Genomic DNA, 13,160 nt, shown 5'->3' with positions numbered 1-13,160 from the left:
TGAGAAGCTTCTCCTAAGCTTGCTCCTGTTGTTTCAGAGGTTTGTAAATAACATCTTTTGTTATAATAGAAAAATAACACATGCTTATTTCTGTTTTTTGGCATTGACCCATGAGATAATGGCTTTGTCCCCTTTCCACAAAGGCACAGAGAGTTCAGTGGCCTGCACAGGGCCCTGGCAGTCGGCGTGGTGGAGCCAGATCCTCTAGGACCCACACTGTCCAATGCAGTGACCACTTGCCCCATTGGGGCTCCTGCACACTTGAAATGTGGCTGGCCTGAGCTGAGATGGGCTAGAAGTGCAAACTACACACCAGTTTCAAAGACTTAGAATGGAAAAAAAAAGATTGTACAATATTTAGATAATTTTGTTTTCTATTGACTACCTGCTAAATGATAATATTTCAGACATATCGGGTTAAATAAAAATATTAAAATTAACTTCACCTATTTCTTTTTACTCCTTTTAAATGCACTCCTAGGAAATGTAAATTACATAGGTGGCTGGCATTTGTGGCCTGCTATATTGTTCTGCTGGACGTTCTGCTGTGGACCTTTGCCACCAGAAAAGGCCGTCCCGAGAGCTGGGCATCAGACACTGGCAGCACCTTGCCCCAGAAGACAGAAAACTGCCAGGCCCTCATGCCCTGTGCGACTGGCCCAACGGTCACGCATACAGATGCCCCTGCTGGAGCATGTGAAATCTTCAGCACTTTGAACTTCCAAGGAAATCTTATCATATTAGCCTCACTTTCCATTTTGAAAGCCTTTCAAATGATAAAAATGCTTCCTGACAATGCCTTTCAGTTTTTTCTTATTGGTTTACTTAGCAACAAATTGTTAATAATCGACCAGGGGCTCCAGCTCGCCTGTACGCCTGGTCCATCCATCTTTCCAGAGAGCAGAGAGAGAGAGAGAGAGGGAGACAGAGCTGGGTGAAGGGGTCTGTTTTTTCCAGGGCCTGGTGGAGGTGGCCACCTATAGCTGCAGGACAGTCCAGGGCACAGGCGGAAGCCCCTGGCTAAAGCCCTCCTTCCAGGTTGGGGACCCTCGGCGTTCATTTGAGGAATTCTGTGCCTGCTCTTCGGGGCTGACCCACTTATCACAGAGCACGTCTTTGACATCCTCATCTGCATGCTCTGGCTTTGGCCTTCCCCTGGCCTGAGAGGCTGTCCCTCTCTCCTCCTTTCATCTAACTGACTTGTTCTGCAACTCACAGCTCCACGGTCCCTGCTCCCTTTAGGGCTTGTGTACCCCAAAGAGGTGGTACCAGTTGAAAAATTAAGTTTGAGATCCAGAAGGGGTTAGGTAAGACCCTGCTTCACCAGTTCTATGTCAGCTGCATTCGTTTGCTGGGAAGTTCTGGTCTTCTGGGTGAGAACTGTGTTTGGGAGGAAAAGCTCCAACACACAAGAAACCTACAGTATTTGGGAGGAAGCTGCATAAGTGGAAGAAGAAGAGGGAGTCGGCGTGTCCTAAATGCTAAGTTCACAGAGCTGGGGAGAAGCAAGCGCCTTTGGGACAGCTTCCGAATACGAATAGGAGACGTGTGCATGTGTGTGCACGTGCGTGTGTGTCTGCTCTTGCCAGCAATCGAGCTACTAATTTAGTGGGTTCATCTTTACAGACACTCACTCACCAAGGAGTGTGTGTTGGGGAGTTGGGAGGGGGCTTTCTTGAATTTAAGTTCTTCTCTGGATGGAGAAGAGAGAACCACTCAGGGCTGGTGTGGGGAACAGGCGGGAGGAGGAAGGAGGGAGCTGCTAGGTGTGGAATGCCTGTGAACCACTAGGTGCTGATGAATATGACTGAGCCTCCTGTGGGGCAGCATCAATCCCCTTGATAGGAAAAAAAATGAGGCTCGCAGAGGTGGAGTCACTTGGCTCAGAACCACTCAGCTGGTTGTGGTGGGGACAGGTTTGGAGCCAGTTGTTTTCCGTGCCAAGCCTCTGCTCTGCACACGGCACACATCAACCCTGTCTGCCACATAAGGGATGCTGTGGTATGAGAGTTTGGAGTGAGGACCAAGAGGCATACCCTGAAGGGCTCACCGGCTCCCATGGTCCTCTCTAATCACATGAGCTGTCAGTACTCAGGCACTGTTAAGTAGCCTCCTCTCTGATCTAGGTGTAGACGCCCACCTGTACCCATATCCACTGGGTATCTGTGAATAGTCCCCAAAGGACAGGATCAACTCCTTCCTTCATGGGAGAAGCTTCTTTCACTTATTATCGTGTAGATAGTGGCTGGTTTAATCATATTTCCCTCTTTGCACTGGCTACTAGGAATCTCAGAAAAAAAAAGTGTATGTAGAATATGGCTCAAAGCACTTGGTTTCTAATACTAACTCTATTCCTTGTTTCACTTTATTGTTCTCTTTTCCCTGACAGTCTCATTTACTTATTTTTTCTTTTAATCTCTCTTGTAGTACATATGCATTGGAAGCCATCTTGAAAACAGGCAGGGCACACATAAGTAATCATGCCTCCCACTTGCAGGGGATGTGGCCCAGGCATCTCTGGGGGTCTCTTCCTCCAGCCCCTTCTGTCTAGTAGAGGCCCCGGAAGGCTCAGCATCCTGCATGGCCTGGGCCGTGCCCTGGTTGGCCGGCTGCTGGGGTTCAAAGGCTTACGTGCACCAGCTGCTCCTGGGTGTCATACTCCTTGGTGCAGTCTTCCCAGTGGCAGTTGGTCTCATAGATGACCACCTCAGCCTCCTGCTTACAGTCATCTCTGTCCAGATCTTCCTTGAGGTCAGCGAGCTGCTCCTGGGAGAGGGGAAGGGCATACCCACATGAGCCGTGTCCAGACACCTGGCCCTGAAAAGAGGTCACTGTTAGTCCCATGCAAGGACCCTGGGCTGTTACAGGTGTGGATGCAAGTATGTGTGCACACACACAACACATGCGCGCGCGCACACACACTCACACACACACTCATCAGCCTTTTTAGCTCCTTTCCTCAACTCAGCCCCATCCACAGCTCTCCTTGTCAGATGGCCTGTCCTGGGGCCCCTCCTCCTTTCTCTCCAGTGCCCACTTGTCATCATCAAGGTGTTCTGTCACACCCTGGGTCTACTCCAAGCCAGGAGAACCGGAGAAAGGCGGGGTGGGGACTTTTGTCTATTTGGTTTGATTTCCGCTGTGGGGAACCAGTTTTCCCTGCCACAGCATTGCCAGTTTTCCCTGCCAATGCTACATCTGCATTCTTGTACGATAGGGAGGATCTGAGGCCCTCCTCATGAATACACAGTGAGCTCGAGGCAGCCTAGGTCTGGACTTGAGTTTCCTGACCACATTAGGGCCCATGTGGCCATTTTAATGAGGTGAAGGAAAGCCCCCTGAGACATTCTTTCACCTGATCATAATGCCAGAAATTCCCTCACCTGATCACAGGTACCTGAAATTCCCATCAAAACGGACAAAGTCTTTTTCTCTCAAACTAGCAACAGACTGAGAATTAACCCACAAGACCATCCCTACCCTCACTGATGCTAACCAGGGGCACCCTCTGAGCAGAGGACATGAGGACAGGCAGGAGGTACCTGCCTGGGATCGGGGCACAGGGAGAGGCTCAGATACCCCAAGTAGTGACGGAAAGTCTGCAGAGGGCCTACAAGGGCTGTCAAGGACTCCCCAGTATTCCACTGTTCTGCTAGGCAGGCTGGGAGCAAAGCCAAGCAAAGAGGCAGATGCTACCAAGACCGGCTTCACATTTCAAACTCTCTCCAAAAACAGCAGGAAAATGTTGTCTTTCAAAATAGCCTCTGGGGAAAACATGTATAGTCAGGCTCAGGGGGATGAAAGATCTCGCCCCATAGTCAAAAGGCCTAATGCCCACTGGCTCCGGGGACTCAGCGAGTGGTGCCACAGCCGCCCAGGTCACGATCTCAGTCCTAGTGCTGAGTTCCTTTCTGGGAGTGGCAGAAATTCGCCTCAGGACGCCCTGCTGTCAGTGGAGACTCAAACCCCACCTGACTTTCCATAAGAGCTGCAAAGACCTCTTCCAAGAAGGGCTCCTGGTTGTTCCTCAGAGGATCTTTCAATGAATCCACTTGTTCCGAACAGGAAAAGCAACAACATGGCGTACAATAGCTCCAGGGGCTATACTGGGACCAAATCAAAGGAAGGTGTGGGAGCATTTACTTTCCAGATCTTTAGCAACGGGATCGTCTGGGGGCTGTCGGGGTGAGACCATGGGGAGAGTGGACCAGAGGGCCTCCTATCACCCTCTCCACTCTTTGAGAAAACCTGGAAGTCAATTTATTATTTCTACCGGCTGCGTGCCCTGGTCACTCCAGAGAAGATTTGGAAAGCTGACGGATCACGCTCCAATCAGAGGGTAGCACAGAGGCAGGTGGGGCCTCAGGGCTGCACTGGGCATCACTCTAGCCTGCAGTTTTGAGGGCTTCAGTAGCGAGGGTTCATTAAGCTGCATTTTCTGCCAATAGACAGAAAGCCCAGCCATCCACCTTACAAATGAGTCAGGGAGTCCTTGGTCAGTGAATCAGGACACTGAGTGACAGGGGACAACCTCCTCATGATAAACAGTTTTCCTTGCACTGACACGTGTGCAGAGCCAGGCTGGACAGGCAGGAGGCCCTGTGTGGCCCACCTGGGTTGGAGGGCAAGCATAGGGCCCTCCCGGCGTGTGGCCATGGGGCTCCCAGGTGCTCAGTGCCTGCCTGCCGGCCCTGTCCTCACCATCCTGGCGTGTTTGTCTTCCCTGGGTATGTGCCGTCCTCATCAATTTCATCGGCCCCCAATGATGCTCGGCCTCGTGGAAACCATGCATCATGCATGCTGAGACCGGCTTTGGTGTCAGCAAGGGGAGAAGAATTTGTCACCAACCCCTCTGTTTGCCTGACAATAACAGGAGCCAATATTTCATGAAAATTAAGTGCCCAGAGCATGCCTGATGGTTCACAGTTTTGATAAAGGATGGTGGGCAGATGCAGGAGAGACGGGGATAGGAGGCCCCGAGCATCCTTGGTGTCCAAGCTGCGGCTTCTGTAGTAATGGATGAAGACTGGGCCACCGTGAGAGGGCCTGGGGGACCAGGAGCTTATTTACCAGGTCAACAGGCACGGCATGCCCTTTACAAGACAGGCCCCTGTCCAGGAGTGGGGGCTGCCTGCATGCTGTCTTGGAGCAGAAGAATAAGTGGCAAGGTTTCCAAAAGCATCAGCGCAGGGTCAGGGCCACACGACAGGCCTGCACTGGGCTGTGGGCTGCTCCCCTCTTCTGTCCCCACTTGAACTTGTCCTATCTTCCCCACTCACCACGCCACTCACTGACTCAAATGTGCATTGAATCACTGGAAAATACGATGTCAGTGACTGCACACTTGCGCAAACCCTAGTGGCATGGAACCCAGTCAGGCCCTTCTCCCACAGTGCCACCTCTCCAAAGCTTAGAGTGCAGACGGGGAGACAGGTGTGCACAAAGCACATGCCCTGAAGTGACCTCTGAGCTAGGCTGGGTGTGTGGGCCTGGAGCTAATTCCTCTTACCCAGGAGAATCAGGGAGGGCTAAAGTGGCAGCGAAGGAGCCAGGGTGGGGTAGAGTGTTCCAAGAGTGAGAGTAGCCTAGAGGGGCCTGAGTCATCCCGGGGACGTGAGCAACTCAGCCAGGCTGTGGCTGGTGCTGTGCACAGGTCAGGTGCGGGCAGAGAGACAGATGCAGCCTGAGATGCAGACAAGAGGGATGGCTAGGCAGAAGTCCATTCATCCGCTCATGCATTCATTCACCGTGTGTGATGAGAATGTATGTCCAGGGTGCTGGGAACACAGTGGTGAGAGAGTCACAGCCCAGCATTCCCACCCAGTCCTCCCTGGGTTACTCATTCATCCATGCAGACAGCCAGCCATCCGTTCACCACCAAGCATACAGCCCCAAGGCAGCCCACAGGCCTGGTCCTAGCTGGAGGAAGGTGGTGCGGCTGGCAGCAGGTTACCTGCGTCAGCGCCAGAGGGGAGGCCAGCCGCAGGCCCTCCGGCTCGGTCTTGACTTTGCTGCGCTTGTGAATGGCGACAGGGTTGACGGTGCTGCTGACGGCCGACTCACTGCTCTGCTTGTTCTGAGGAAGGGTGCAGAGGACAATCTGTTACTCAGGCGCAGGGCAGGGATATCCCAAATTCCTTTGGACTTTACCTCTAGGATCTCTCCGCACAGACCATCTGGGCTAACCCCGTGTTTCAGTATCAGAAAGACAGTCCCCAGCTCAGTCCTCCTGCCAGGGGCACATGTCCTGCTACAGGAGAGCACCCAGACCTGGGCATGCCAACCCCCATCTCTCCATCTCCACCTCCCCAAGACTTCTGGGAAATGGGAAAGAGACCTTCTCTTTGGAAAATGTGGGGTGCCCTTGCTCCTGTTCTGACCAGGCTCAACTTCTCAGTCCTCCAGAGCAGGGGACAGTGTGGGTCTGAGAACAGGGCCTGGCCAGCCCAGGGCAAAGGGGGCCAGAGCCTGGTTCCTCAGGAGAAGGGGCTAGAGCGGAAGCATCAGGTGATGTTTCCAGAGCTGACACCCACTGTCGTGGGGAGGCTCTGGGGAGCCACCAGGAGCCCTGGGGTGGAGACGGAGGACATTCTGGAACAGAGGACTCTTCTAGAGGACATGGTGTCCTGTCTTCCTTCCAAGGGTGTAGCCACATCCAGGCTCTGCCATTTGCCAGTGGTGGCCTGGGATGGTCCCTTCACCTCTGGCATCATTGTTATCAGTGCTCCCAGGATCAGAGCCTATGGGGGCTCTGCACACATGAGCTTGTTTATATACACAGTGACCCCACCTATGCGCCAGGAACCCCACTTAGCAGATAAGTTAGCTCAGGCTGCGAGAGGGAAAGAGATTTGCTGCTTTTAGGCGAGTTAGGATCCCAAAGATCGTCTGACTGATGCTAAGGCCTGTGCCTTTTCATGCCCTTATCTGTGAAAGAACACTTCATTTGCCAAATAATAATGGTACCTAGGATGGGCCAGCACCATACTAGGATGTCCAGGCATGCTCAAGGCCCATTGGAAGGGTCGAATGAGGCAGTGTGTGAAAGCCTGCTGTAAATGCACGCTCTACAATGAAACTGCAGTGTTATAATGATTCACTCACCCACCCATGCCATGTGCTGTGCACGGAGGACCTCCACGGTGCCAGGCCCTGGGAACTCGAGGCTTTCTCCATCTACTCGTTATGCTTCTTGGACAGGAGACAGCAGAATCAAGAAGCTGGGAGCTTCCCATGGACTGAGCCCAGGTCTCGCCCTTTCCGTAATGTGGCCTCTGCCCAGAAGGCACCCCAGAGGCCAGAATTGAGCCCAGAGGCCCTCCACAAGTTCTTAGCATGAGCTGGCAGTGAACAGCCCTCATGCGTCCAGATGAGTACCCAGTGGCCATCCTGGCCCCTGCACCCACCTACCTGGTTGGCGTCACTCAGACAGTTGCTGCTGCTGCTGAGCTGGGTGGGTGTGGCATTGACGGAGGTGAGGGCCATGGGCTGCTGGGCCAGGAAGGTGGGTGAGGGCTGGATCAGGGGTGGTGTGTGTCCAAAGGCTGACCCCAGACCCCTCTGCTGGCTCAGAATCTGCTGGTAGGCCACGGGGTTGATGGGGTGGGGGAAGGTGAAGGCTGGGCTGCAACAGAGAGCAGACAAGGAGGTGGGGGTGGGGGGTTGGGGGCTCTGTTAGGCTGACACTTCCTGGACAGAGAGAACCTTGCCCAGGGGACAGGGATAAGCATGTTGCTAGCCCCACCATCACTGTGGCCTCCTCACTCAAGAACCGGCTGTGGCTTCCTACTGTCTGCCACTCACCTTTTGTGATCAGCTCCCAGGTTCTGCCCCAGGATGCAGCCTTCACCCTTGGCAGGCTGGCCCCAGCAGAGACCGGGCTCCCTCTCATCCCCACACCCCGGCCCCTCCACTGCTGTAATGATAGCTAAATGCATGCCGGCATCACTGCTCCCTGACCACGTGAAACCCATGAGACCTCTGAATCCTGTTCTAATGGTCCCGCATCCGGGAATCATGCCCTGAGCCCTCCAGCTTGCAGTATCCTCCCCTTCTTACTGCAGTTCTAGGCTCTGTCACACCACGTGCATAAGAGCCACCCTTCACACTGCAGGATACCAAGGAGAGACTGGTGACCCCTGTGGTTGAGCCATAAAAGACATTGTGGCTTCCTCCAGCTTCCTGTCGCATCACATGCTGCAAGGTGGGCTGGGACCCGTCTGCCATGTTGTGAGGACACTCAAGCAGCCCTAAGCAGAGGCTCACAGATGAGGAACCAAGGGTACTGCTGAGAGCCCTGTGCGGGGTCCATTCTGGCCCAGCCACGCCTTCAGCAGGATGAAGCACTGGCTGACAGCTTGATTGTGGCCGCCTGAGAGAGCCGGAGCTCAGCCTGTCTCAAATTCCTGACCCTCAGAAATGGGGTGAGATAACAATTGTTTGTGGTTTTAAACTGCTACGTGTTGGAGCAATTCGTTAGGCAGCAAATGATAACAAATACACTTGTTATTCCTTCCATCTCCAGGTCATTGAAACAAACTCTCCTGACATTCCTCACACCTCCTGGCCTCTCCCGGAGGCGCTGGGGAGGCATGTGAGTTTCAGTCAAGCCGGCTGGGGTCTCAGTCCTCAGACAGTCTAGAGCCACACAGAGGGGAGAAGGGTGGCTGGTGTCAGTGAGGTGTGGGTATGCACGATGCGGCTACAGAGGGAGCGGCTACAGAGGGAGGCCTGCTGGCAGCTCAGAGGCTTGCTGAGAGCACGGGCCATGTCAACATCACATTTTGTGTGGTCTCCAAGGTTGGCCAATACTTGGCTGCTCCACCAAATTCAGTGAAATACTAGGAAAACCATCTTCGACCTCAAACACCTTTGATTTCACATTTGAGTCATTCATGACAGGCCTGGTCCATGAAGATGTACTCAGATATGGGCTTATTTCAATTTGATCACTATTGGTTTTGAATTCATAAAAAAGGTGCGAGTATGTGGATTCACAAATGCCACTAGTCCTGTCTTTCTCCTGGGGTCAAAAGCACCCACTGAAAAGCCAGCACCTCCCCACCGGGTCCTCAGCCCAGCTCCGGTTCTCAGCCCTCTGCTTGCAGGCGGGGCTTACCTGAGGGCGCCTGCTGACAGGTGCCCGTAGGAGCCGCTGGCCGCCGAGCTGCTTCGGGAGTTGTTGATGTAGGCCACCAGCGAATTGGGTGAGGTGCGGATCATCCGCTGCAGGTCCAGGCTGGCGTCTGAGAGTGGGGAGATGGACAGTGCCCGCTTGCGGCTCAGGCGGGGCGTCACCCGCGGGCTGGAGAAACGGGACACTGTGGGACAGTCAACACAAGACACATCAGCATCCCTTGGGATGGGGGGCGGGGTGACAGGTAGGTGGGGGACAGGAAGAGCCTGCGAGGATGGTCTAATGGGTATCCCAGCTAAGCCGACTTTCCAGCTGTGGGCTCTTGGGCAAAGGACGTCACCTCTTGGCCTCAGTTTGTTGATCTGTAAAATGGACTGAGCAGCGCAGGGTGTGGTGAGGACTGGAGAAGTGCATGTAAGGTGTCTGGGCGAGTGAATATGAGCAATGAACATAGGTGCAGAGACCAGGACTGGAATCCACAATGCTTACCTCATGACAGGAGTGTGCACGAATCGTAAGTGAGCAGTTCAGTGGCCTCTCACCAAGTGAGTCCACCTGGGAAGCCAGCCCCACGTCAAGAAACAGGGCTTGGCCAGTGCCCACAGGCCCCCTGCACCTTCCAGCCCAAGGACAGCTGCTATCCTGGCTTCTAACACACAGCTTAGTGTTACCTACTTTTGAGCTTTGTGTAAATGGAATTTTAAATACTCTTTTATGTCTGGCCTCCTTCATCCGCTTGGTCAGTTTGTAAGATTTCTCCACGCTATTGTGTGTGGCAGAAGCTTGCCTGTTCTCACTGCTGTGGAAAATTCCATGAGGAAGAGAGTGAATGGAAGTGAGTGCTCCAAGGTCATGGGTCATGTTGTACCTGAAATCACCACTAAAATGCCCCCTGATAGGGCATTTGACAAGCAGAGGCCTGGGTGGCGGCCCCCAGAGTCTTCTCGACGCCTGGGCCTTTGGCTGTCTCTCCGGAGCCTGCTGGGCAGCCTGCTGTAACAGGGCAGGGAAGACACGAGGACAGGGCAGAGAGAGGCATGCTGACACAGGCAGGTGCTCTTGCACACTGAGGTCCTCAGTTCTAAAGTTGCCTGAGCCTCTGGGAAGCTGTTGCTTTGACTGTGCACACCACACGCATGCAGGCACACATGCACGCAGGTGCACACACCGCCCATGCATGCACACACCTGTGTGCACCCACATGCAGACATGTGTACACATGCATATGCACACATACATGTGGACACATGGCTATGTCCTCAGCCCTCACCAGCTGCTGTCATGCACCTACATAACTGCGGAAGGGAAGAGGGCTTGCCCCAGACAAGAGTACCCAGCACCCCAGGGCCACAGGCTCTTCCACTGTGGTTCCTGACTGCTCCCCCTCACGGTGCCCCCATCAGGATTCTAGATCTCTGCCCTGCACAAACGGTGGCCTAGAAATGGTCTGACAACACTGCCCAAAGGCTGACTCCAGCCCCTCTGCTGGCTCAGAATCTGCTGGCAGGCTACGGGGTGGATGGGGTGGGGGAAGGTGAAGGCTGGGCCGCAACAGAGAGCAGACAAGGAGGTGGGGGTGGGGGGCTGGGGGCTCTGTTAGGCTGACACTTCCTGGACAGAGAGAACCTTGCCCAGGTGATAGGGATGAGCATGTTGCTAGCCCCACCATCACTGTGGCCTCCTCACTTAAGAACCAGCTTGAGGATGACTCTCCATAAGCCAAGCTTCCCGCCCTGTCCAGACCCTCCCAGAGCCAGTCTCCTCTTTTTAAAGGGCTCTAATAGTGCTGACCACCAGGGCTGGCGTGAGGCGTAAATTAGGTGATGCGTGAGAAGCACCTGGCCCACGGCAGGGCACAGTAAATGCTTGGGCCTGTCCTTGACTTTCTGGACACCTGCATGGAGCAGCCTCTTCTCATGTCCCGCTGGCCACTGCCCACCCATCCCTTCCAGGCCTCCGGGTTTCCCGTGGGCTGGTAGTGTTGCCCGTAAATGATGCTGGGGGTTGCTCAAGCACACCCATGTCAGTGCTTGGCTGTTCCTGCACTTACGATAATTGCTTTCCTCCCTTCTGCCTGCTCAGACCTGCTGAGACCCCGCCTGGCTGCCCCCTCCTCCAGGCAGGCTGCCCTGACTGCAGGGTCTGGCTCCGTGGGCCTCCTGCTCACAGTCCACACAGCCTCTTGGTACTCCCGAAGCTTTCCTGATGGCTTTGACCACTGACCTTAGGGCCACTCTGAAACATGCACGTGGCAGTTCCTTGTCTCCACAGCTGCAGGAGCACCAAGGGCAGGGGGTGAGGGCCTGTGAGCCTCTGAGCAAACCCACTCCACACTCACCAGTCCCCAAGAAGGCTGCGTGAAGGCAGAGCCCACACCCACCTACAGAACAAGCCGAGCATCCTGGGATCCATGCTGGGCCCTGGGGGCAACCATGCCTGGCCCAGCCCCACGCTTGGCCACAACCCGGAGGAGACCTAGGGATCCCCGGGGAGGCTCTTTCTGGCCAGGCCATCAGGAAAAGCACCTCTCCAAGGCATGGAGAGGACAGAGGTCATCCAGGACCGCTGGGCTGAAAGGGGCTTCCAGGGTTTTCTCTCCTAACCGCCTTTTCCATGGAATGAGGGGAGTCTTAGGCCACAGAGGGGAGTAGACAGCCAGCAGCCTGGGATGAAGGGACTCTGGGTAGAGGGATGGAGACCTGGACTGGAACAGTGACCTGCAGTGGGGTGAAGTGGGGGCTGAACACTGGCTACCCTGCGCTGGGGCCACAAGTCTGCTGCATGACTTGGGGCAAATTGTTTTACCTGTCACAGACTCGGGGTCTTCATCAATGACATCAGCATAAAACAAGCCCCCTGCCAGCTCTGGGGTTGCTGTGACCCAATGGGGATGATGGATGGGGAGGTGGCCTGGCCACTCCAGAGTGGCCGCAGTTGAGATGCTCATGCGGCCCAACACTTGGTATACTTTATTTTCAACAAGAAGAGTTAAGTGATGTTAGGAAAGCTCCCAGTTGGAAACGAAGTTGAGTTAATCAGAACATTCTTTTCTTTTGACATCCTTGTCAGCTAAACTTTCTGCTTTCGCTGTTTATTCCATTGGGCTATGAAGACTGGGGTTTACAGCTATTTTAGTAAGCAGAGCTGCAGCGGGTACACAGAAGACACTCCATAGATGCTTCTGGGGATGCCCACTTGCTCTGACCCCACAGAGGGGCCAGGGCAGAGCAGGTAACGCAGTTAGACAACTCCTTTCTCTTACACCAGGAAGGATCCTAGGCCACCTGCCTGAGGACAGAAAGAGGCAGGGAGGGCCATGAAGCAAGCTAGTGAGCACCCACTCTAAACAGGGATCCTGGAGGGCAAACAGGGCCATCCAGGCTGGAGTGTGCCCCTCTGCTGCAGCGTCTGCATCCTGGCTGGAGTGTGCCCCTCTGCTGCAGCGTCTGCATCCTGGCTGGAGTGTGCCCCTCTGCTGCAGCGTCTGCATCCTGGCTGGAGTGTGCCCCTCTGCTGCAGCGTCTGCATCCTGGCTGGAGTGTGCCCCTCTGCTGCAGCGTCTGCATCCAGGCTGGAGTGTGCCCTTCTAGTGCAGTATCTGCATCCAGGCTGGAGTGTGCCCCTCTGCTGCAGCGTCTGCATCCAGGCTGGAGTGTGTCCCTCTGCTTCAGCGTCTGCATCCAGGCTGGAGTGTGCCCCTCTGCTGCAGGGTCTGCATCCTGGCTGGAGTGTACCCCTCTGCTGCAGCGTCTGCATCCAGGCTGGAGTGTGCCCCTCTGCTGCAGCGTCTGCATCCTGGCTGGAGTGTGCCCCTCTTCTGCAGCATCTGCATCCAGGCTGGAGTGTGCCCCTCTGCTGCAGCATCTGCATCCAGGCTGGAGTGTGCCCCTCTGCTGCAACATCTGCATCCAGGCTGGAGTGCGCCCTGCTGCTGCAGCATCTGCATCCTGGCTGCAGTGTGCCCCACTGCTGTAGCATCTGCATCCAGGCTGGAGTGTGCCCTTCTAGTGCAGTATCTGCATCC

The 13,160-nt window shown here is 54.8% G+C and overlaps 1 protein-coding gene across 4 annotated transcripts in view; it reads right to left on the bottom strand.

The window, feature by feature from the left end:
- GLI2 (GLI family zinc finger 2) overlaps positions 1 to 13,160 on the bottom strand; it is a 262,572-nt gene that overhangs the window by 14,899 nt on the left and 234,513 nt on the right. For 2 of the 4 annotated variants that reach the window (XM_031936443.1, XM_023185212.3), the window contains exons 6-9: positions 9,119 to 9,320; positions 7,411 to 7,624; positions 5,954 to 6,076; positions 2,632 to 2,817 (exon numbers count right to left, since the gene is read on the bottom strand). In XM_031936443.1, coding sequence (XP_031792303.1) covers positions 2,632 to 2,817; positions 5,954 to 6,076; positions 7,411 to 7,624; positions 9,119 to 9,320 — 725 coding nt within the window. The remainder of the gene's footprint in view (positions 1 to 2,631; positions 2,818 to 5,953; positions 6,077 to 7,410; positions 7,625 to 9,118; positions 9,321 to 13,160) is intronic. The other 2 variants (XM_031936444.1, XM_031936445.1) reach the window with 1 other exon arrangement.

This window comes from Piliocolobus tephrosceles, chromosome 11 (assembly GCF_002776525.5).
Source record: "Piliocolobus tephrosceles isolate RC106 chromosome 11, ASM277652v3, whole genome shotgun sequence".
NCBI classification, from domain to species: domain Eukaryota; kingdom Metazoa; phylum Chordata; class Mammalia; order Primates; family Cercopithecidae; genus Piliocolobus; species Piliocolobus tephrosceles.
The sequence above is the reverse complement of the archived record's forward strand: the minus strand, read 5'-3'. Positions and strand labels throughout refer to the sequence as shown.